We start from the raw sequence: 26497 nt of genomic DNA, 5'->3' as shown, positions 1-26497 counted from the left end.
TGTTGGGATTTACTGGCTGACCTACTTTTGGAGATGCTTTCTTTGTCATGCTGGGTATGTGTAAGTAATCAAAAAAACATTGTGGCAATGTGACACCATATTATCTGCCATAGCTGTCTTTACATTTTAAAAAGGTGGTTTTTTTTTTTTGTTTGTTTGTTTGTTTTTTTACCCCCCAATTACATATGGTACGTTGCAGTCATTTGGTCATGTTCCAAAATTTTAAACTGTAAAAGGAACCTTGAGGACTTTATTTTTGTGATTTATGTATATCACTGACAGTTGTACTCAGATAAAATGGAGTTATGTTGCAGGCACATTAAAAGTGAGTCCTAATGTGCCATCCCTTCCCCCAACTTCCAGGGTTTGTTTCTTTGTTTTCTTTTTCTTTTTTGTTTTGTTTTGTTTTGTTTTGTTTTTGGTCTGTCACTTGGGGAGGCTTTGCAGTAACACTAATCTCTCTGTCCACCCTCCTATACCAGATGTTAACTCATTCCAGCAAACTACAAAATGGATTGATGATGTCAGAACAGAAAGAGGAAGTGATGTTATCATCATGCTAGTAGGAAATAAAACAGATCTTGCTGACAAGAGGTATAGAGTGATTTTGTATGTGTATTGAATGTTTGATTTCTTTGTTAAGCAGCCTGTTATTTTTATTACTGAAGAATTATTTTGAAAGGAAACGTGTTTAATTCTTAAGTTTATACCCCTCTTTTCTGTAGTGTGAGAACCTGAAATATAAACATTAAACTCAGTCATTAAAGGAAAATGAGTTTTTTTGTTTTGGGTAAGCCCATATGTAAATAGCTCTTGTGCAAGATTGTTTACACATGGGGGGAAAAAAGATTGTTTACACGTGAAGTGAAGCTAGTAACTATTTTGCATTTTTTAGGCCTCATAAACATGAGCAGTGTTCTGTTAAAACAAAATGTTTTAAGAACAAATCCTGTCTTTAAAAATTATTCATAATTAAATGCACAGTCTTTTGGTAGTCTTCTTATAAATATTCATTATAATTCAGTGGTGTAGTTTTTCTTTCCTTTTTTTAAATTGTATGGTTGAACCAGACTGTGTAGTTGAACTGAATAGCTTGATTGTAATACTTTAGTCAAATGAGCAAAGCCATATTCAAGTCACAGGATGCAAAATTATTAACATTCACTGTAGAGCCCATGGCTTGAATATCTGCCTTCAGCATCCTAAATAATCTACTGGATATTCTTTCTGTTTTAAATGGTCTTGACGATTTTACTTAATAGTAGAAACTTTTACTATTTGCTGTTTGTTTATTCATGAGATGAATATTGAAGTTTGGGTATTGAACTTGTACTATTAATTAAAATGTTACAAAGAAATGCAATATGTTAAGAGGCTTGTGGAAATGTTAAGCCCATTCCTTCCCATGGTACCTCATTTGGAATTGGCAACACAATGACAAAAAAAGTCCTTCGTGATTTAAAAGTAAAGGATCATATTTCCTTTATGAAAATAATTGGATATCATTAGCATCATAAATTTTCACTATTTTATTTATCTCCACTATGAGAATTTGAAGATCATGTAGGTATATATTCTTATAGTTGAGAGTCCCTAGTACTTTCATTTTTAAATAGGAAAATTATATATCTGAATTGTTGTCTATTACAATAGCCAGAGTTATCTAAAAGGATGCATATAGCATCTGTTCTTTTATTGTGTAACATTTCAGTTAAGTACACAAATCCTGGAAAGTTATCTAAATTATACTGAAAGTGATTTTTTTTCTTCAAGGTAATATTTGTTCATTGGTTTGGAATTACTGTGTTTCTCAGTTTTCACCAGACTATCACCCTTCAGCTGTTCACATTTTTTTTTAAATTAAAGGTTTGTTCATTCCACTAATTTAATTTTTTAAAAGATTTTATTTATTCATGGGAGAGACAGAGAGAGAGAGAGGCAGAGACATGGAGAAGCAGGCTCTATGCAGGAAGCCGGATGTGGGACTCGATCCCAGAACTCCAGGATCACTCCAAAGGCAGACGCTCAACCTCTGAGCCACTCAGGCATCCCCCACTAAATTAACTTTAAAATGAGTAAAAGATTTAAATTTTTTTTAAAAAAGCATTAGGAGAAAATTTTTTTGGTAGTAGGTGGGTGGCCTTTTATAAGCATGACATGAAATCCTAAAGGCATAAAGAGAAAGATTGGTTAAATCTGAATATATAAAGATCATATTCACATATTAGACCAACCATTATTCAGAAGATTTATAATGCATAGTATTACCAAAAGTCTAAATAAACGAACTCTATTATACTGAAAATGTAACTAATATATTTTTAAAGATTTTATTTATTTATTTGAGAGAGAGAGAGAGCACACAAGCAGGGGGAGGGGCAAAGGGGAGAGAAAGAAGCAGCCTCTCCCCTGACTGTGGAGCTCCATCCCAGAATCCCTGGGATCATGACCTGAGCAGAAGGCAGATGTTTAGCAGACTGAACCACCCAGGTGACCCATATAACTAATATAATTTGGGGAGTAAACAGTTCAACACTATCAGGATTTAAAATCTTAATTGACTCAAACCCACTTCCAGTAATTTATTCCACAGATACACCCATAGAAATGTGAAAAAATGAACATACATGAATGTTTATTGCCACGTTATTTATACTACTAAAAAAAAAAAAATCAATCTGAATGTCCCATCAATAGCAGTAGCATTTTATAAGTGAAATACTTGTAGCTACTAAAAAGAATGAGAGGAATTTGTTGATGTCTAACACATGAAGCTTAAAAATTTCACTTGATTAGTATGTATAGCGTGATATATCCATAAAAAGATGATAGGGATATATATATTCTTTTGCTTAGAACAAATCTACATAAGCATACATGGAATTTAACTGTTACTACACATCTTTGAGAAGGGAGTAGGATTATGGAGGACTTAATTGTTAATGATTGGTCTTTTAAAAAATTACTTTTGGGCACACCTGGGTGCCTCAGTGGTTGAGTGTCTGCCTTCGGCTCGCGGCATGATCCTGGAGTCCCAAGATCGAGTTTTGCATTGGGCTCCCCTCAGGAAGCCTGCTTCTCTTTCTGCCTAGTCTCTGCCTCTCTCTGTGTGTCTCTCATGAATAAATAAAAATCTTTTTTAAAAATTACTTGTAATCAGGAGAAAAAGTTTAAAAAAATTATTCAAAGTTAAATTATCTTTATCACACTGAGAATTGTATTTTTTTGGTAAAAACTTGGAGGAAAGACCAGAGCATATCTATTTCATTGTTTCAATATAAACACCTCAATGGGCAGTACTTTCTGTCATCTGTAGCAGTGATTCCCAAATGTTTCAAAACTGAGAATCAGTTGGTAAATATGGCTTATCAGGTCGTCTTTTAAGATCTAGCTATAAAGGATCATAATCAACTTTTAAAATTTTAGGGTTTTAGGTCCCACCTCTAGATGCTGTAATGTAATTAGTTTAGTGTGGGACCCTTGAATCTATATTTTAGTGACTCTTCTAAGTGATTCTGACAAAATCAAACCACACTTGGGACCATTGTTGTAAACTAGGAAGAATTTCTGTCAGGAATCGTTTATGTATAAGATAGTCATTGACTCATAATATTCATTCAAAAGTATTTATTATCTCTTACATTTCAGAGGATGATACTCTAGGATAGAGTAATGAACAAAAAAGACAAATCTTCAAAGAACTTTTTTGTTTCAGAGAATGAACCAGGCAGTAAATAAGTAAAAACAAAATAATTTTTAAAATACATAGTATATTCGATAATGATACATACTTAGGTAAAAAATAAATCCGGAAAAAGAAATATAAAATGTCAAGTGTGAGTTTGAAATACTAGGTGGGATACCAGTGGAAGACTTCATTGAGAAGATGACTGGTGACTTTTGAGGAAACATGCTAAGGAAGCAAGGGAGTCAACTATTGCAAATATCTAGAGGAGGAAAAGGTCCTAAAAGCTCATGGCCCAGAAAATGGAAAATCCCTGAGTTGGGAATACACTTAGTTTATTTGAAGAACAGCGTGGAGTCCTATATAGTTGGTAAAGAGAATGATAGAAAGTGTAGGAGGAAATGAGATTGAAAAAAAAAGAAAAAGATAATAAAGGCCAGGTCAAGTGGGGCAAAGTAAGGACTCTGAATGAGATTCGAGGGTTGAAGCAGAAGAATAACTTTTCATAGATCACTCTTTGCTCTGTTGAAAATACATAGGAGTAGAAGCAAGGAGGGTAATTGAGACTATAATCCAAGCAAGAAATGATGATGACTTGGACCAGGATAATGGTAGCTTGTATAGTGTTCAGTGGCCAAATGCAGATTCATTTTGAAGACAGAACTGTCAAGATATTCATGCAATGGGTAGAATACATAGTGATGGACAGGTTATGGGTTGTGGGAGAAGGAGGAGTCAGAAATGACACCTAGATTCTTGGCCTGAGTAACTGTCATTAGCTGAGATAGGGAGAGAGTATATAAAGAAATGGTTTGGAATGGAATATCATGACTTTAGTTTTGGTCTTTTTTTTTTTTTTTTTTTTTTTTTTTTTTTTTTTTTTTAGTTTTGGTCATTTTAAATTTAGAATTGCTAGGGATTGCCGGGTGGCTCAGTTGGTAAGCATCCCATTCATGATTTCAGTTCAGATCATGCTCTCAGGTTTGTACGATGTTCAGGCTCTGAGATGGGCATGGAGCCTGCTTAAGATTCTCTCCCTCCCCACTCTGTCCCTCTCCAAGAAAGAAAGGAAGAATTACTGTTAGATACCCTAATATCTAATTAGATGTCAGGTAGGCAATTGGATATATGAGTCTGGAGTTCAGAGCAGCCGTCAAGACTAGATATGTAAGTGTAGGAGTAATCAGCAGGTAGGTGGTATTTAAAACTGTAAGACTGCATGAAATCACTAAGGGAGTAATTGTAAATAGAGAAGAGGTCCAAGGAGTAAATTTTAGGGCATCTGACAGACTTATTTTAAAGACACTCACACTTTTGATATACTGAGGGCTAACGGGCTACAAATTGTCAACTTATTCTCAAATACGTGTTTTTTTAACATTATATACACATGTAAATACATAGAGAACGAAGATAAAACAAGCAGATGCAGGAAAACATTAACAGTTGGATTGTTATATCAGAATGTCTGTGCTATTCTTTTTGCTTAGAATACTCATTTTCTTTCCTGACTTTTCTAGGAAGTGGAGATTTTCTAGAATACTCTCTTATAGATAAGAGAGTGGAACCTAGTACAGAGGTGTAAGTTTGGGGAGTAAGGACAGTTTTCCTTTATAGTAGCAGGACTAGAGGTAGAATATTAATGGTAGTAGATCGGTGGGTAAATATGGTAAGAGCTTGTGGTAATTCTTTTGCATTGGTTTTCTGTGTTGTAGGAAGCCGGGTTTTTTAGCTGATATTTTAGATCCATTTAATTAGAAACATTTGCATATTTATTAAACACCTATGTGCCAGCTAGACACTAGGAATACCAAGATAAGTAACATAATCTTACACTTGAAGAGTGTATACAATTTGAGACATAGTGCTAATTATAATGCATCACCAAATGTCCTATAAAATGTATCAAGAGAGATACATGTCTTTTGACTCACTTGTTCCACTTAGAGAAATTCACAAAGTCCATCCTAAAGAAATGACCCACAGTGTACAAAATATTATGCACAAAGATGTTTATAGCAGCATTTTTCTTCAAGTAAAATTTGAAGAAAACTTACATTTTTAAGTTTGGGGAGTGATTACATAAATTATAGTAGCAAATTGACAAATTAATTGGTCATAAAAATTATTTTACATGGAAGTTCATTATAAGACTAAATTCTTATGATCTAATATTAAGAGAAAATAGTAGACTAGTAAGTCTTTAAAAACAAAACAAAATACAGAATGAGCCCAGCCAAGTAAAAGCAAATCATTAAAAAAATGCCTTTTAAAAATTTTGTTTTGTTAGGTGTATACTCAGAAGTGCACAAATTTCAAGTGTACTGCAGATTGATGGATCTTCAAACTAGTCTCATCTGTATAACTAGCACCCTTCTCAAAGTTCTTTTCAGAATCTTATTTATAGTTTTTATAATATCATCTTGCAAAGAGAAGCATTTATCTTTTAATTTTTTTTACAGGCAAGTATCAATTGAGGAAGGAGAAAGGAAAGCCAAAGAGCTGAATGTTATGTTTATTGAAACAAGTGCAAAAGCAGGATACAACGTAAAGCAGGTAAGTGTTTGGAGTATGAGTTGAGGTTATCAATTTGAAAAAAGATCCTATGAAATAATTGTGTGAGTATTCTCTTGTATAAGATTTTTTTCTAGTTGATAACAGCAGGCCTCATGAACTAGCAACATATACTGTACAGTGAAAAAATATAAATGTGGCATAGTTCTTGGAAAAGGAGGAAAGCCTTGCCAAACTTCATAGATTGTGCACAGGACAACTATTTCATTATGATTGCAAGGTTGTAAACTTACCCTCACTGCATCAGGACTGCATTGTTTCGAGGTAGTTGGGTTTTATTTTTGTTTTTTTAGAGTTTAATGACAAAAGAAAGCAAGTATTTGCTGTCAGGAATGGTATTTTGCTTGTAGTTGTGGAGGTACATTCTGGTTACCGTATCCTTAATAACCTGCTGTTGCTTTAACCATGTTTATAACAGGCGTGTTTTGGGAGAGCTGGAAAATATGGGGACACCTCACATTATCAAACTATTTTCTAAAAGATGGAGTACCCAAAAACTCAACTGCTTAATTCTTTAGTGCTACCTATCATAAAGTAGTGGTCCCAGATTTATAGGATTTTCAAACCGATAAATTAGATTTAGTTGATCAATAGAAAGTTAAAATAAATCCTTTAAGCTGAATAAGTTGAGCTTTATGAAAAATTCTGTATATTGTTTCTTATGTCCCATCTCACCTTGCCTTGAAATACATGTAAGTAATTTTGAACTGTCACTAATTCCCTCCTTGTAATATACTCTTTTTTTCTCTTTCTTTCTTTCTTTCTTTCTTTCTTTCTTTCTTTCTATTTATTTATTTGAGAGAGAGAGAGAGAGAGAGAGAGAGAGTAGGCTTCCCACTGAGCAGGGAGCCCAATGTGGGGCTCCATCTCACGTCCTGGGATCATGACCTGAGCTGAAGGCAGATAAGATTGACTGACTGAGTCACCCAGACACCCTAGTATACTGTTCCATGGCTCTAAATCTTTGTTCATGGTTTTGTTCTCTTTGCTTAGAATACTCCGTTTCTTCTTTCCTGACTGATAACTACTCATCCTTTCAAGTTTCAGTTTAGATGTCAGCTCTTCAAAACCATTTTTTCTGACATTCTCTACCATACCATACCTGCAGACTATTTTATTTAGCAATAAGTAGTCTGTGTTTTTTCCGGCCGCCCTAACCCCCATGAAACCACTCTCCTAGAACTTACCACATTATGTTGGAAATATTTCTCCCATCAAAGTTATATGTTCACAGGACCTATCAATGTTTCTGGAATTTAGAAAATGAGAAGTAAATGAACTCATAGGAGCCATAGACAATTAAAAATTTTGAGTAATAAAAGGTAGCACAATTATTATCACTTAATACTGTTCTAATAGCAGTGGGTAGCTTCATCTAGCTTTCATCTATTATAGACATTTTGATAAGGATATGAATGCCCAAGTTGCTTATATGTCAAAGTATGGTATTCCCGAAGACATCTTTTGGTCTGGATTAGTGTCTAAAGGGATTGCTGTGGCCCCCTAGGCCTGACCCCGAATAGTCTTATAGATTTGGAAGTCTAAAATCATCAGCATACAGTGGTCACTAGTGATAGCTGTATCTTCATAATATGTAATTGGTTCCAAGTTAAGATAATTCTCAGGATGCCAAGAAAATTATATATGTCGTTCATTTGTTATTTTATAAACATAATTTTAAATAGCTTTATTGAAGCATAATTTCCATACCACAAAATTCACATGTTTTAAATATACATTTCAGGAATTTTTTAGTGAATTTAAAGCATTGTGGGACCATTACCACAATCTAATTTTAGAACTTTTTCGGCACTAGGCACATGATTTTTTCTAGAAGCCTGACCCATACATACGGATATAGCTAGCCAGTGATAATGAAGAGAGAATTCTTTTACAACACAATCTTACCCTGAATTCAAAACCTATTTGCTACTTTATTATTTCTCTTTATTTAGATATGTCTGAACATCTGAATTAGCTGAAGTTCCTGATTCTTTTGAGACCTGATTTTATTATCTTTTAAATATAAATATGATCAAAATTACTGTTTTCAAATTTTGGAAGAGAGCTGCCTTTAAATTTTTTTTTTTTTAGCTTCTTTCTTACCTCACAAAAACCATTACTTTGCATTCTATAGGGAGTACCATAGTATATTAGAATTTTATTTCAATATTTAAAGACCTTTGCTTTGTTACATAATTTAGTTAAGACAAAAATCCTGGAACTACGTCCCCCTTTTCCCTACTGATTGAAAGAATGAAACCAAAAAAAGAATTTAAATCTTATGTTAATAAGTACATTTAAATAATAGGCTAAAATTTTCCCCTTTGTCAGTGATTAATTATATGGCCTATATTTCTATCATGTGGGAAGATTACTAATTTTAAATATTAGCTAAGAAATACATCACATTACATTTTATGGGTTGTCTTTTCCTTAAATGCATTTTTATAAAGGAGCTTAAAAACTAATCAAATAGAGTATCATTTTTTTAAAGATTTAATTATTTATTTATTTATTAGAGACAGAGAGAGAGAGAGAGAGAGGCAGAGGGAGAAGGCGGCTCTATGCAGGGAGCCTGACATGGGACTCGATCCTGGGTCTCCAGGATCAGGCCCTGGGCTGAAGGCAGTGCTAAACCGCTGAGCCACCTGGGCTGCGCCAAATAGGTATCATTTTAAAAATTATGTAAATGCCTATAAATTGAAGAAATCGTTATTTTCTTTTAGTTGCACTACATATCACCCCAGCGTTAAAAACAAAGACACACACACACAAAAAAACATTCCTTTTGATACCACTTGACATATTAAGTATATGGAAAAATTCAGATTTTCCTAAATGAAATCTAAATCAAATCTACCAAATAACCGTTGTCCAATTCCTGACTCTGGACAATGCACCTTGTGTGGTTTGAGTTCAGTACTTATTTTGCAAATAGAATGTTTATCATGCCATTGGAAACTTTGGCAGTAGGGGGGGAAATTGGTGAGAGAAGTTTTCCCTAAGACAAATATATTTAAAGCCCACACAGCCTTCTGTAGAAATTAGGAATATTTTCCTCCATCCTACTATCTTTGGTAGAGAGTGGGGTAGTTGATAACTAAACAAAGGTAAGGAAGGACAGAGATGTTTAGAATGGCAGATTGTCTCCAGGAATACCTCCTAGGATTAGAGAATTGCTTAATGATTTTAAACTTTATTTATTTATTTATTTATTTTTTTTTTAAATTTTTTATTTATTTATGATAGTCACAGAGAGAGAGAGAGAGGCAGAGACACAAGGCGGAGGGAGAAACAGGCTCCATGCACCGGGAGCCTGATGTGGGATTCGATCCCAGGTCTCCAGGATCGCGCCCTGGGCCAAAGGCAGGCGCCAAACCGCTGCGCCACCCAGGGATCCCTAAACTTTATTTTTTAATTGATTAATTAATTAGATAAATTTATTTTATTTTTATAGATAAATACAAAATTTATTTAAATTTATTTATTTCTTTATACTTCTCTGCTCTCTCCCCCGAATAAATACATAACATCTTTATTTATTTTGGAGATTTTATTTATTTGGGAGGGCAAGTGAGGTGGGGAGGGGTAAAGGGAGTGGGAGAAGCCTACTCCCTGCTAAGCAGTGAGCCCAATGAAGGTCTTAATTCCAGGACCCCAAAATCATGACCTGAGCTGAAGGCAGACTTAACCAACTGAGCTACCCAGGATCCCGTAAATAAAATCTTTAAAAAAAAACAAAACAAAAAAAAGTCTTCATGAAGTAGGAGTACAAACCTAGTGAAATTCAAATTTTTTGACTCGTTTTTATTCAAGCCTTAAAAGCAGTCCTTTAGGGGCACCTGAGTGGCTCAGTCAGTTAAGCAGCCAGCTCTTGATTTTGGTTCAGGTCATGAACTCAAGGTCCTTGGATTGAGCCCCATGTGGGACACCCTGCTCAGTGGGGAGACTGCTGAGGATTCTCTCTACCCCTCCCCACCACTTGTGCTTTCTTTTTCTAAAATAAATAAATAAATAAATAAATCTTTTTTTTTTTTTTTTTTAAGATTTTATTTATTTATTCATGATAGTCACAGAGAGAGAGAGAGAGAGGCAGAGACACACAGGCAGAGGGAGAAGCAGGCCCCATGCAGGGAGCCCGACGTGGGACTCAATCCCGGGTCTCCAGGATCGTGCCCTGGGCCAAAGGCAGGTGCTAAACTGCTGCGCCACCCAGGGATTCCTAAATCTTTTTTTTTTAAAGGTCATTTATATACATATTGATTCTGCTATATTAGGCCCTGTTGTGTATTCCCTTGCCTGCTACCATAGCTTATTAACAGATACCTGCCTTCATTCTTGCCCCACTTTAGATAACCCTCTATCCTGCTATCAGAGTGATTTTTTTTAAATGCACATTTAATCAGGTTACTTATGAATTTTATCCTGAATTTTAAGCAAAGTCCTTAGTACGCTCTGCACTGCTGCTCTAAATCTTCATCTTTGGCCACTGTATACCTATACTGTACTGCTTATAGTCCTCCAGGCTTACTCTGTTCCCATATTTCCATTATATGTTATTGTCCTTCCTAAAATACTGTTTCTTCTCGTTATTTGTAATCAAAAACTTGGTTCAGACATAATCAAATGTAGATCGAGTGCCTTTCCTAATTATTGATGTAGCTCCCCTTCTTACTTTTTTTTTTTTAAGATTTATTTATTTTAAAAATATTTATTTATTCATTTATTCATGAGATTTATATATTCATGAGAGACACACAGAGAGAGAGGGAGAGAGGCAGAGACAGTAGATAGAGAAGCAGGCTCCCTGCAGGTAGTCTGATGGTGGGACTCAATCCCAGATTTTGGGATCACGCCCTGAGCCGAAGGCAGACACTCAACCTCTGAGCCATCCAGGCATTCCCCCTTCTTACTTTTCATATAGAGTTTTTTGTCAATTCTGCCTCCTGTCATACTGAACTCAATAAATGTTCACTGAATGGAAGAATAATATGTTGTATTTCTTAAGCAGATACTTAGGGCTGCCATGTTATACCTTAAGAAAAAAATTATTTAATGAGCTTGACTCTGTCTTAAGAATTTCTCAGACTGAAAAAAAAAAAAAAAAGAATTTCTCAGACTGAACAAGCTTAGAGAATCTAGGTTACATGGGAAATTGTTCTTTGTTCAGTATTTTCACTGCAACTTAGATACTCCAGCTTCTTGAGTTTCTTTGAATTCAGCTAAACATACATTGAACTTTTTTTCCCAATTATTTTATTGAGGTAAACATTTATGTACTTAAGTGAAATGCACGTATTTAAGGTTTAGATATAGGTGAATTTCAATAAATATATAGAGAGATGTAATGACTGTATCAGTGAAGATATAGAAGATATGTTAATTTCCAAATAGTTGGGGCATTTCTAGATCTCTTACTGTTACAGCTTCAGGTTTAGTTCTGTTGTGGTCAGATAATGTACTACATAACATTTTAGTCATTCATAATTTATTGAGATTTGAATCATGGCCTAGCATATAGCTTGTTTTGGTGAATATTCCACTGGAAAACAATAGTTTTGTATAGTTGTCAATTATAATGTTTTATAAATATCAGTTATATCAAGATAGTTGATAGCATTGTTCATATCTTAAATAGTCTTATTAATTTTTTGTCTGTAGTTCTATCAGTTACTGTAAAAGGATTAAAAAGAGTGTTATTGTATTAAAATCTACAACAGCATTTGTATTTGCCTGTTTTGCCATTTAGATCTGTCAGCTTTTATGTATTTGGAAATTCTTTATTGAATGCATACATATTTAAGATTATTATTGTCTTCCTAAAACGTTTTTTTTTTTTTTAGTGTTAAGAAATGTTCCTCTTTATCTCTAATAAGACTCCTTGTCTCCAAGTCTTTATCTGATTTTAATATAGCCACATCAGTTCTCTTTTTGTTTGATTGATATATCTTTTTCCTTGTAAAGTAGGTCACTGTTAGATGGCATATAGTTGGATTTCACTGCTTTTTAAAATCCAGTCTGAAAATCTCTGCTTTTTAATCACAGTGTTTGGTTTATTTAGATATAATGTAATAACTAATGTAGTTGGGTACATGTCTGTCATTTACTCTTTGTTATCTGCTTGCCTGCCATTTTAATTTAATCAAATGTTTTTGCATTGTATTTTAACTCTTTTTATTTTTAGCTAGAACTTTCATAACCTTTTTAGTAATTGCTCAAGGGATTGAACTAGAGTTAATATAAGATTTTCTCCTTTGCATCTATACACCTATACACTCTTCCTTTGTGTTATTGGTGTCACACATATTATGCTTACATACATTATGAGCCCCATAAGAGATGTTTTAATTTTTGCTTTAAATTGTAATTAAGAGAAGAAAAGGACAGCTTTTTCTATTTACCTGTATATTTACAATTTCCATTGCTCTCCATTTCTTCTTATAGATACGAATTTTTCATCTGCTATATTTCTCTTTAGCCTAAATAACTTTCTTTACTGTTTCCCATTGAGGTCTCAGTAATAAATTTGCCTAGCTTTCAATTAGCCCAAAAGGCTCTTCGAAGAATGATTTTGAAGAAGGTTTTTGTTAGTTATTGAATTTCAGGCTGACAGATATTTTTCTTCCAATATTTTAAAGATGCTATTTCATTGTCTTCTGGCTTCCATTGTTTCTAATGAGAAGTGAACTCTAATTTGTATGTTCTCTATATGTAGTGTGTCATATTATTTTTCTTCCCTCATTTTCTTCTTTCCTCTTCTTCTAGAATTCCAGTGACACATCTGTTAAATGGCTCAATGTTGTCCTACTGGTCACTGAAGCATTGCCCATTTTTTAATCCTTTTTAAATGCTTTTTAAGATTAGATAATATTGATGTGTCTTCAGGTTCAACAGTCCTTTTCTCCCATATCCAAACTGCTATTAAGTCCATCCAATGAATTTATAATTTCAGATATTATACTTATTCCTAGATATTTCCTTTATTACTTTGTGTCCATTTTTCTGTTGAGTATCCCATCTGTTTGATCATTGTGGCTTTGTTACCTTAAAGTCCTTGAACATATTTATAATACTTGCCTTGAAATTATTGTCTACAAGGTCACCTAGGTGGCTCAGTTGGTTAAGTATCAAGCCCCACATCAGTCTTCCTGCTCAGCAGGGAGCCTGCTTCTCCCTCTCCTCCTGCTTGTGCTCTTTCTCTTAAATAAATAAATAACATATTAAAAAAAGAAAGAAAGAACTTATTGTCTACTAATCCAATATCTGAATCAGTTTCTATTGGCTATTTTTCCTCTTGCCTCTAGATTAAATTTTCCTGTTTCTTCACATGTCTAGACATTTTTGGTTGTATGTTCAGCATTGTATATAACACACGAAGACTCTGGTTTCTGTTATTTTTCTCTGCAAAAGGCTGAATTTTATTATGGCAAGTTGTTATATTACTGGCTAATCACCTTGAACTTGTGTGGAGTCTTAATGTTATGTTTTGTTTCGGTGGATCAAAAGCCGGAGGTATTTATCAAGCTTTTCTGTCTTGGTAGGATTCAAACTCTAAAGTGTACCTCTGAAAAAAATAAAATAAAATGTACCTCTGGAGAAGGCAGTAACTGAAATCTCTGCTCATTTCTTCCAGCCTTCTAGCTGTTGCTTTCAGATGGGCTCCTTGCAGTCTCTCCTACATAAGTACCATTGAAGAGTCAACTGAGATTTGCAGGATATTTATGTGTAGACTTTAGAGTTCCTCCTCTTGGCTTCCTCCTTTTTGTTATTTCCTTCTTTTTTTGATTTTATTTATTTATTTATTCATGAGAGACACAGAGAGAGGCAGAGACAGGCAGAGGAAGAAGCAGACTCCCTGTAGGGAGCCCTATGCAGGACTAGATCCCAGGACCCCATGATCACAATCTGAGCCAAAGGCAGATGCTCAACCACTGAGCCACCCAGGTGCTCCTGTTGTTTCCTTCCTCAGTCCAGCCACACTAGCAGTCCACTGACACTGCAGACCTTTTTTTTTTTTTTTTAAGATCTTTATTTATTCATGACAGACAGAGAGGCAGAGACACAGGCAGAGGGAGAGAAGCAGGCTCCACGCAGGGAGCCCAATGCGGGACTCGATCCCAGGTCTCTAGGATCACACTCCGGGCTGAAGACGGCGTCAAACCACTGGACCCCCGGGGCTGCCCACTGCAGACCTTTAAAACTTTTTCTGCATGAGTTCTGGCCACCTCGTATTGCACAGGCTAGGAATGGCTTTTAGAAAATCTATATAAACATGGATCTCACTCAGTAAGTGTGGATTCCCTTCTTCCCAAGGTTGAATTCTCCCTAATTTGTATCTGCTTTGTGTTGCTCTTGAGAGCCTTCAAATAATTGCTTTTTTTTTTTTTTAAAGAGTTTATTTATTTATTCATGAGAGTGGCAGAGACATAGGCAGAAGGAAAAGCAGGCCCCATGCAGGGAGCCTGATGTGGGACTCGATCTTGGGACTCCAGGATCATGCCCTGGTCTGAAGGCAGATGCTCAACCACTGAGCCACCCAGTCATCCCTAAATAATTGCTTTTTTAATTTGTCCAGAGTTAATAATAGCCATCTGCAAGAGTGTTAATCCTATATAAGTCAGTTTGCTATTACCAAAATGGGAGGTAATAGGAAGCCTATGGGGGTTAGTGTTGCCAGGGTGTCTCAGTTGGTTAAGCTACCAACTCTTGATTTTGGCTCAGGTCATAGGGCTCCTCTCAGTGAGGAGTCTGCTAGAGATTCTCTCTCCCTCTCCCCTCCCTCCCCACCCCCTGCTTGCATGCACTCCTCTCTCTCTCTCTCTCTCTCACTCTCACTCTCACTCTCACTCTCAGATCTTTTAAAAAATTAAACCTATAGGGGGCTGAAACTTAAAACATCTTATAAATGTAACAACTGAGACTACTTAGCATGTACATACTGAGGTCTTTTTTTTTTTTAACATGAAAGGCCATTTTTTTCTGAATTCTGTATGTTACTTAGCATCAAAATAAATTGATTTTTTAATTTATATATTCAATAAGTAACATCAACAAATTATAATGAAGAAATAATCTCAGACTTTTTCTGAGATTTTGTTATAGGTCAGTCACAATTCAAAAATGCTGCTGATATTCAGAAATTTACCAGGTAAATTTCACAGTTCAGTCATTGTCTTGGAAAACATTGTGAATCAGTCTTACATGCTTGTTTAGTAAGCATTGTTTGTTTAGCCATATATGTTTGCAAAGCACAATACTTTTGATGACTGTGCATTTTACTCATTTGAGAAAATCATGTGCTTTCACTAGAATTTACATAGTAATCTTTTTGTATAGATGTGTTTTAAAGGTATAGTCTAGCTCTATTTTCTACGCACAGAGATGTTTTCTAGCTTTCTGCTAATCTGCTAATTGGAGTCCTCCCCTATTCCCTTATTATACTGGATTATAATATACATAATAAAAGCTGAAAATGGACATTATTGTTCTGTTTACTTTGTGTTTTTTTTTTTTAAGATTTTATTTATTTATTCATGAAAGGCACAGAGAAAGAAAGAGGCAGAGACACAAGCAGAGGGAGAAACAGGCTCCATGCAGGGACTCGATCACACCCTGGATCATACCCTGGGCCAAAGGCAGTGCTAAATCGCTGAGCTGCCCGCGGTGCCCTTCTGTTTACTTTTTAAACAATTTTAGGAGAGAGTTTATTAATGCATCATTAATATCTGACGATAGTTCAAGTGATTGTGCCTTAATGCCTAAAATTGTTGGCTTAAAATAAAACAAATTTATTCCTGCCCAATACTGTTACTTTTTCTTACTTAAAAATATCTGTCCGTAACCTCTGCCCTTTAACCTGGTATAAAACCCTGGTTATTGGGACTCCTGGATGACTCAGCAGTTGAGTGTCTGCCTTTGACTCAGGGCGTGATCCCAGAGTTCTGGGATCGAGTTCTGCAGCAGGCTCCCTGTGAGCAGGCTGCTTCTCCCTCTCCCTTATGTCTCTGCCTTCTCTCTGTGTCTCTCATGAATAAATAAATAAAACCTTAAAAAAAAAAAAAAACCCTGGTTATATCTTTAAAAATATTGTTATTCTATTCTTTTAAAAAAATAAAAATACTCTCAGGGCTAGAACTACAATAAGTAATACCTATTAATATAGGATATTTAAGTAATATTTTTCATCCCATTCAGTATTTCATAGAAAAGTAGCCTATATAGGTACCTAAGTGGCTTAGTCAGTTAAGCATCCAACCCTTGATTTCAGCTCAGGTCATGATCTCTCAGGGTCATGAGATCGATCTTCCATGTTGGGGTCTGCACTCAGCAGAGAATCTGCTTGAGTATTCTCTCCCTCTCTCTCTCTGCACCTTCCTCTGCTCTCTCTCTCTCTCTAAAATGAATAAATCTTTTAAAAAAAGATAGCCTTTGGTAAGTATTTTAACCCTTATTTTTTTGGTTTTGTGAATGTGGTATGGTATTTAAATTGCTGAAGGGAAATGGTAATGAGAAGGTAATTATTTAAGGCTTCACCTGACTTCATCTGAGAATTAATCCATTCTTTTAGTGAAGTATTAAATGTGTGGGTGTCACCTTTCTTACTCCATTTTCTAATTTTATAGCACTGGCAAATAGGAAAAGAACAGAAACATTTCTTGATCTTTAACTTCTAAAATCATCAGTACTTGTCAGAAGAAAAAGATTTGTTTGAAAGAAAATGAGGACTTTGTGAAAAATTAATGAAAGCTGATGTACATCAGGGCTAACAGATCAGTGAAAGCTTGCATACATACAGTGGGGTTGTGCATACATGTGTGTGTGTGTGTGTGTGTGTGTGTGTGTGTGTGTGTAAATTATGTTATACCAGCTGAGAAGCATATGTACTTTAAGCATAATATACCATTATATCCCATGTCTGCATAGTTCTTGGCTCATAACAAGTCTTCATCTTGGGGATCCCTGGGTGGCGCAGTGGTTTGGCGCCTGCCTTTGGCCCAGGGCGCGATCCTGGAGACCCGGGATCGAATCCCACATCAGGCTCCCGGTGCATGGAGCCTGCTTCTCCCTCCGCCTGTGTCTCTGCCTCTCTCTCTCTCTCTGTGACTATCATAAATAAATAAAAAATTAAAAAAAAAAAAGTCTTCATCTTGGACTTTTTTGTTTTTGTTTTTGTTGTTGTTAAAGATTTTATCTATTCATGAGAGACACACAGAGAGAGGCAAAGACATAGGCAGAGGGAGATGCAGGCTCCCTGCGAAGAGTCTGATGTGGGACTGGATCCCGGGACATTGGGACCACGCCCTGAGCTGAAGGCTGACGTTCAACCACTGAACCACCCAGGCATCCCTTCATCTTATAGTTTTAATCATGTATCTTAATTCACATGTGTCAATTACCTGTGGTATATAAGACCATTGTAAGTTTTTTGGAGAATTTAGTTAATGTGAAATGTGATTGTTGATTTCTAAAAAGGTTATGATATAGTTGAAAAGAATCACATTCTCATGAAAATTATGTAGTAAAGGGTAGGTAATACATGATAAATGCCTTGCCAATACTACAGACAGTAAGATCCACAGTAATTATTGAGATGTAAAATCAGTGATGTCACAAGGAGGCATATTTGTTGAAGAAATGAATAAGATTACATATAGATAGGATGATCAAGGGAGGCCCCATTCTTAATCATCTGTGATTACTAATAAAGCAGAAGCTTCTGTTAAGTGTATCATTGGCATTTAAGAAATGGATTTTTCCTTTAATGATTATTTAAAACAGCTTAATCCCCTAGAGTCTTTGCCTCTCCCCCCCCCCTTTTTTTTATTTAGATTTTTTATTTATTTATTAAAGACACAGAGAGAGAGGCAGAGACACAGGCAGAGGGAGAAGCAGGCTCCATGCAGGGAGCCTGACGTGGGGCTCCATCCCTGGTCTCCAGGATCACGCCCTGGGCCAAAGGCGGCGCTAAACCACTAAGCCACCCAGGACTGCCCGCCTTCCTGTCTTATACATATTTCTATAAGGTTAGAACATTGTTTTTGTAAGGCTTTTACTTGGCTCATTTTAGGATGTCCTGGATTGAGTTTAGGTTAGTGACATTGATTCCTTTCCTCTAATTGAAATATTTTGAGAGAACACCAAACTTTTCAAATACACTGGCTAAAACTATAGATAAAAATTTTAAGTCCTAGAAAATGTATAGAAAAGTTTTTATGTCTGTGATTTGTATGTATAATTTCACAAGGCAAATACCTCTTACCCTGGATTGTTAGCTAACAATTTCTTCACACATAGAAAACCTTCCATTTAAAAAAAAAGAAAGAAAACCTCCCATTTATACTAAGAAGTATAAGGTAGGAGAAAAAAAATATTACCTTTGCAGTCTCAGCTCTGCTGTTCATTTGGTATATAGTAAATAATCTTCTATAAAACGAGGATATTAATATCTTCCCCACAAGTTACTGTGAGGATTAAAATGGGAAACATGAAGATTCTGACAAAGTAAGAACTCAGTGATGGAGTTTTGGAATGTAGATGAGGTTTGATGGGGTGAGATCTGGAGCTGATAACCAAGAAAGAATTCTTGAGATGCCTTTGGTGCAAAATGGTGGTTTTACTAAAGCACGGAGACAGGACCCTTGGGCAGAAAGAGCTGCTGCATCAGGGTTTGAGAGATGGCTGATTATACACTTGGGAAATGGGGAAGTTAAGGACAAGGAAGGTTTTAATGGGATTTTCATAGTTAAGACTCATAGGATACTGGAGGCCTTGCCATTGTCAAATCAAGGTGGTTTTTCCTTTTAGGAAGGCTTTAACATTAAGTTAATTGGGAGCTTCCTGGAGGAAGATTACAGTCTGCCCATTTCAAGTTTTTGTCAATGGGCTGCTAAGTTTTAAGGACATTTAATTGTATCTACATTGCCTTCTGGAAGCTAAGTTATTGATAAAAATGCTTTTTTATTATAAATTACTAAGACATTTGTAAACTGAGGGAGACTCATGCCTTGCAGGATTGTGATCTCTATATGTTAACTATTTGTTTTTCCTTTCCTTAGCTTTGGGGCAGTCAGGAGTGCCTGAGGAAAGTCACATATATCCCATCTGCTTTGGGGGCAAGGAGGTTGCTGGGTGTCAGTTCCTGCTTTATTCTCAGCTTGCCTTCTGTTCCCTCATCACTCAGCATTAGCTTCTTTTTGATTACTTCACACTCCTTACAAATTAGTGTTACAGCATCATCGATCTTTAACCCTGGCTGCACATTAGAATCATCCAGAGATCTTTTAATGAACCAGTAAGGGCCTCACCCCACCCCAAATTAGTTAAATCTATCTATGCAGGTGGGACCCATGCATCTGGTTTTGTTTGTTTTTAGTTTCCTGGGTTATTATGATGCATGGCAGGTATTGAGAACCACTGGTATAGAGGGAAGGACTTCACGAAACATAACCTTTCAAGGAAATATTCCTAAAATATTTCTAATTAATTTCAAAAGTAAAAATAAGTCGAACTGGACAACTCTAGCCCATTCTTTTCTTTAGAAAGAATCTAAGTTAGATTAGGGAAATATCCTCGAAGTCACAAAGCTATCATAATGGGGTAGTTAGTAGTAGTTTCTTGATTTGAATTTTACACTCTTTCTAAAAACACATTGAATACTGTGTTGTTGTTGTTGTTTTTAAAGATTTGATTTATTTATTCATGAGAGACACAGAGAGAGAGAGAGAGAGAGAGAGGCAAGACACAGGCAGAGGGAGAAGCAGGCTTCATGCAGGGAGCCCGATATGGGACCTGATCCTGGGACTCCGGGATCATGCCCTGGGCTGAAGGTGGCGCTAAACCGCTGAACCCCCGGGATGCCCTACTGTGTTATATTATGAAACTAGGTAGACAAGTAAGAATATAACAATACCATCTCTGAAAGACCTCTTTAATTATGTACTTTTTAAAAATTTTTTTATTTATTCATTCATGAGAGACACACAGAGAGAGAGGCAGAGACATAGGCAGAGAGAGAAGCAGGCTCCATGCAGGGAGCCTGATCCTGGGACTTCTGGATCATGCCCTGAGCCAAAGCAGATGCCCAACTGCTGAGCCACCCAGGCATCCCTTATGTACTTTTTTTTAAAGGGTCAGAACCTATAAACCATTTTATTCCATTTTTACAGAAAAATTTTCCCAATGCCTCCTCCACAAAAAATATACATATATATGTGTGCATATATACATCTATATACACACACTTTAATGTTTATTAAATACATTTTTCCATTTTTAAGCTAGCCTGTAATAAACTTTGATATCCTTAGAAGCTGAAAAGATTGTGCATTTTGAACATTTAAACAGTTTTTAAAATAAATATTTCATATCAGAAGCAAACTAGGAGATCTTGGGAAGATTTCTAGATATTCATAAATAAAAACATTTCATTTCTGCCCTAATACTTTGAGGTCTTTCCCAACCCCCACATCTTTCCCACTAGTTTTAAATAGCTTCTTAGAGCAGAATTTTGCACCTATTGGTGTTTTATTTTAGTCCTAGAATTCACTCCAGAATTTCATAACATTTGGAAAAATAGCCCACAGGACCATGAGTAATTATGACTAGTCTCTAGTAGAAATAGAGCTACTGTTTATATATAACAAATCAGTTTTAAGCAGTTAACCTAATGATTTCCCTTAATTTTCACAATAATCTAGTTAGTTGGGCAGCCCCCGTGGCCCAGCGGTTTAGCGCCACCTTCAGCCCAGGATGTGATCCGGGAGACCAGGGATCAAATCCCATGCCACGCTCCCTGCATGGAGCCTGCTTCTCCCTCTGCCTGTGTCCCTGCCTCTCTTTCTCTCTGTGTCTGTCATGAATAAATAAATAAAATCTTTTAAAAAATAAATTAAAAAATAATCTAGTTAAGTATACTATTATTTAAGCCCGTTTTACAGATGAGATGACTGAGGAACAGAAAGACGACCTGTCACCTAAGTGGCCTGCCCAGAATATAAACTGTGAACTTCACCTTTTAGTTTTTAGCTTTTTGCCATTCTGCCCTTTAAAGTACTTTCAAGATGTGATTTGTAGATCTTTGTAGCCATAGTAAAAGAACTAGAATCACTGATAAAAGTCCTGTTGCAAACTGCTGTTTTTAATGCCTGCCTTTGCCAGCAGGACAAAGCTTCCTTCTAATCCTACATATTCTGTGCTCCGCCAGTCTGGACTACCTAAACATTCTTGAATATACCTTGTGCTTTTCTCTGAACATTGTTCAGGCATTTGATTGTCTCACAGCTGACAAATGTGGCATGATACCAAATTGTTCATTCTAGAAAATTCATTCTATAATAGTGATATTCAGTCTTGCTCTCAATAATTTTAACAGCCATAGTGTATAGTCAGCACATTTCTGATTTCAGTAATTTTGAGGGCAAGGGAAAAAGAATATTGAGGCTAATGACTTTGATCTCTAAAATGCTCCTAAACCTTATAGAACCAAAACAATTAGACTTTTTCTCAGGTCTTCCCTAATCATACCCCACCAGGCTATTGCCTACAGATAAAAATTTGCTCCCTTTCTATATTCCTTTCCCTAAACAGATGATGTAGGATTCTAGTCTTTCATCTCTGATTTTCCCTTGTTTCTATCCCTTCTCATTTTAACTCAGCAACATTTGTGGAGCACTTAAGTTCTGAGCGCTTTGCATAGCATGTTTTTCAGCCAAGCAAAGAACTGCCTTTAAATCCCAACTGAAAATGTCGGTCACCACCTAGATTTTCCCCTGTGTCCTGAGAAGGGCTTTATATCTGTGTTCTCATATCATTTTGTACTTCTTGGTTGATAGCACTTATCACATTATAACATAAAGAATTATTTGCATTTATCTCTCTTACCAAACTGTGAGCTCCTTGAATTAAAAAACTACATCATGTTCATTTCTGTGTCCCGACTCAAACAAGCAGGTATTTAGTACAAGGGAGTTGTATCACGTGTGCTTTTAACTTGTAGGAATTTATACTGCTTGCCAAAAAGAGAAATGATTGAAATAATAAGGCAGTTTCACCTACCATTCTACCCAGTGCGTATATGCGTAGTAATGGATACATAATAGGTATGAATCTGTTGTTCCTTCAGTCAGTTTCTGTTCCTGCATACCTCTCAAAGTGACCATCTCATTAGCCTTAGTGTGATTCTCCTTTTGAAGATATTTTTCATAAATCATACCTCAGACACAAGCCAACCACTGGCTCCACTAGAGATGGAGGAAAAGCCATCTGCTTTGGATTTGAGAGGTGGTGTGTTGGTCTCTAACATAGTGCTTTCCTAAGGAATTATCCAGGGTAATTTTGACTAGACTGATTTTTACCATATACTCACTGACCTTAAAAAACTGTTTATAAAAGATAGGAATGCCACTATATAGTTTTCCTAAATAAGCAGTCAATCTTCTGTCCTTACTCTGAGTTGTTATAGTACTTTGTTTTTATAAGTCAAATGACATTTTTGCTGCTTACTTCTTAGCTGTTCATGTCTGGTCTCATCATTTGAAAAGTAAGGATCATATCTTTACATGTGGCATATATGGCATACAGCATATAGTGCTCATTTATACAATAAATAGACATTTCAATATGCTTTCATTATGCTAAGGTCTAACACAGAGGCCATATCTTTTAACTCACTATCCACTGATCATCCACTTTCACTTGATACCATTTGCTATATTTTCCCTTCCAATTATCACATTTCTTTTTCCACAGCTCTTCCGACGTGTTGCAGCAGCTTTGCCTGGAATGGAAAGCACACAGGACAGAAGCAGAGAAGACAGTATCCTTTTTGTTTCATCAGAAAATTTTATTGTTAACTAGTCTTTAGAGCTCCACTTGGTTGGCTAAGGAACATTATGCTATTACCTTTTACGGCCAGGAATTCAGGGCTTAGGAGCATAGAAGCCCCATGGTTTTTATGGTAAATGAGATCTGGTGGTTCAGGTGTACCTTTTGCAGCCTGCTGTTCACTGCAGTTAATCAATGAGAGGGTTTGTGTTTGTTTAATTGCTTGATTTTTAATGAACAGTAAACTTAGAATCCCAACCTTTTGCCTCTTAATTTTGAATCCCAATGGCTTGGCTTTTTCCCTATAGTATACATCATATTTTCCTCCTTTGCTTTTTCCTGACATTTGAGCTTTCTGTTTGGCACAAGCAGGAAATACTTAATCTGGAGTTTTATTGTGGCCTCTGCTTTCAGAAACAGGACATATTATTTTAAAAGATTTTTAATTTTAATATTTTAATTGTTTCATAGCCATAGGATTCATAGTACTTTGTGTTCAGCTTTTCTCACTGCTAAATGTTTTAGCATTTTCTAAGCCTTTATTATTTTAATAGGATTTGTTCTACAGAGTTGAAGTCACATCATTTATTCTCTTCCTGTTGCTAGAACTCTTTTGTAGGCTATTTTCAGATTTTTATTATAGATAATCCCATAAGGAATATCATCTTTACATGGTTTCTGGCTTGGCTAATTTTCTTAAAACTGATTCTCATGAATAGGGCTTAACCTTATTCTGACCCTTGTTGCATGTAGTAGTTATAAGCAAGTTTATTCCATTTGAGCACCTAATGTAGTGAACTAGCTGTATAGGAAATAATGTTCTGAAGCCAATAGGAATGGAAGTGGAAGGGGCTTGCAAGAGATGTCGGTATTCAGCAGAATTGGAATTGTACTTTCCCATTATAGCTCCTTAACTTTTGTTTCAGTGATTGACATAAAACTGGAAAAGCCTCAAGAGCAACCGGTCAGTGAAGGAGGCTGCTCCTGCTAATCCCCAATGGCATCTTTAACTTTTCTCCAGAAGCTCACTGCTTTGGCCCCCTTACTCTTTCATTGACTGCAGTGTGAATATTGGCTTGAACCTTTTCCCTTCAGTAATAATGTATTGCAATTCATCATTGCTGCCTGTCTCGTGGAGATGATCTATTAGCTTCACAAGCACAAAAAGTCAGTGTCTTCATTGTTTATATTTTACAAAAAGCCAAATGATTCCAACATATTCCAGTGATAACTTTAAAAATTAGATACATTTTCTCAACTTTTCTTCTTTTTCAATGTTATGATAATGTACTTCAAAATGATGGAAATTTCAACATTATGTGGTTTGGTTAAGGAGCAGTTGTTCATAGCAGCACTTGCCTACCTACTTGATCTCTGCTTTTCTCACCTCTCCCTTACTGCATTCCGTATTCTTACTCTCTCCCTCAAAACAAATGAGGTATGACACAGCAGCACTCAGACCAAGCCCATTGGATCTTTCAAATTGAGTGATACCACCTGCTCTAGGCCTTGGGCCAAGATGTCCAAAATTATTTTTGAGCAGTGATATAAATTAGATTTTATTTGAGGTCAAAACTCAACTATCATGGTAGGCAGTGCTTGAATAAGACAAAGATTCTGATATATCTTCAAAATGAGTCCTAATGAACATACTAAGTACTTACAAGTTAAGTGAACATACAGTGTGTTTCAGACCAAAACAAATGACCCTTTCATATGTTAGTCTCTGGGAGAAAAGGATAACAGTGCTTCAGAACATGTTTGTAATACCAAATTCTTCCAGTGAACTATTTCTCCCAGGATTTTAAAATTGTCAAGATAAGGTAATTGTTTAAAAAAAAAAGAAGAAGAAAACTTTTGTAAGCAATAGATTTCTCTTGGGTTTTTGTTCTTTTTTCAAAAAATGCTATGCAGGCAAGGCACTATAGAAATCAAATTCCTTTAAGAAGAACCAGTGGAAGAATTTAAACTTGGCACCTTGATCAAAATTACAATAACCAGTAGAAACAATGATACTAAAAGATTATCAGCATAAGAATCCTCAACAGAATAGCAAATACTTTGCTCAGGACATTGGAGGTCAAATTGAAAATGGAAAGTTTTCTTACAAGCCCCTAGAGGCAGATATGGAAAAGCATACATAGAAGAGGGAAAGGAGAGAATGGAAATAACTCAATATTATGCAGATTTATGCCTTATTTTTTAGCATTTTTTTTTATGTTGGGTCTTTTAGTCTGGTTTTGCTTTTTATTAGATCTGTATAGTTTGGTTAATTAACCAGTGATTTAGTTTTATATTTAAGCTAGAATTAATCTTTTTTCTTTGATGATATTTATTTCTTTGCCTTTTTTTAAAAAACTACTTTCAGTTTTTAGATGTTTTGTCTAATCTATTTAGAGCTTCATCACCATGGCAATATATATTTCCCTTAAAACACTGTAAACAAATATACTAGGAGTGCACCATTTTAATCTTTACTAGTTATTGTGAGATTGCTGTGTAAGTTAATAAATACATTTGTAAATACATTGTTTGCAGGAAGAAAATTTCTGAGTTACAGCTCAGGAAAAGCCTACTGAATTTACGTTGTAAGCATTACTTAACACAGTATAAAGATGAAAAGGCAACAAAAATAATTCATACTCCTTCAGCCCCTCATTGCAACAAAGCCCTTAACTGGGAGAACCTTATTCCCCTCTTTCCTCTTCCTTCTCCAATTCCCACTTATTGTCACCTTGTAATATTCAGAGAGCACTTGGATTATGGGTCTGAATAGAGAAATGCTTTCAGATAATCATTAGCCCACATACCAGTAAGTTATACTCAAAGATGGGATGGAGTTGTAAAGTGCTTTTATAATACAATATTATTGTTAAAGGCAAGGGTTGACTCTTTGTTTTATTTTGACATGGCATGTCCTAAAATAAATATCAATTCAATATGGCAGATGGGTCATATTCTTTATTTGGAAGAAGTTGTGATTTCTGACACGGGGGTGGTTGTCTTCCTACACTGTAGTGTTTGACTCTTTTTATGTATCTTTAAAACAGTAATCAGTTCTACTGCTTTTTAATATTGGTCCTTTTATTTGGCTTGGGGTTCTTCAACTAAAGCAGTGAAGTGTGTTCATAGTCACATTTTTTTTTAATAAACAATTTTGCTGCCAAAAATATATAAATAAAACACAAACAAAAACAATTACTGACTTGGTTTTCTATTCCTGCCAAGCTAATAAATTAGCATAGTTTCCTACCTTCCTCCTTAGAACTATAAAGGGAACTTGAAATCCAGAAAAATAACGAAACAAAAATAAAGAGAAACCTCTTGGGAGTCAAACTCTTCAGCTGTCAGAGAGTGGCTACAATCTGAAGATGGGGCTACTGGTGGAGGCAATAAAATAATATATGAAGAAAT

General features: G+C 35.6%; 1 protein-coding gene across 2 annotated transcripts in view; it reads left to right on the top strand.

Annotated features, from left to right (window-relative positions):
• The window catches only part of RAB6A (RAB6A, member RAS oncogene family), a 79926-nt gene extending 53899 nt beyond the window's left edge, over positions 1-26027 (top strand). For both annotated transcript variants that reach the window (XM_041730091.1, XM_041730090.1), the window contains exons 5-8: positions 483-594; positions 6148-6241; positions 23009-23075; positions 24010-26027. In XM_041730091.1, coding sequence (XP_041586025.1) covers positions 483-594; positions 6148-6241; positions 23009-23075; positions 24010-24074 — 338 coding nt within the window. In that variant the 3' untranslated portion in view covers positions 24075-26027. The remainder of the gene's footprint in view (positions 1-482; positions 595-6147; positions 6242-23008; positions 23076-24009) is intronic.
• Positions 26028-26497: the final 470 nt, after the last annotated feature.

The sequence above is a fragment of the Vulpes lagopus genome, chromosome 15, assembly GCF_018345385.1.
Source record: "Vulpes lagopus strain Blue_001 chromosome 15, ASM1834538v1, whole genome shotgun sequence".
NCBI classification, from domain to species: domain Eukaryota; kingdom Metazoa; phylum Chordata; class Mammalia; order Carnivora; family Canidae; genus Vulpes; species Vulpes lagopus.
Note: the sequence above shows the minus strand (reverse complement) of the source record. Positions and strands in the feature narration are given on the sequence as shown.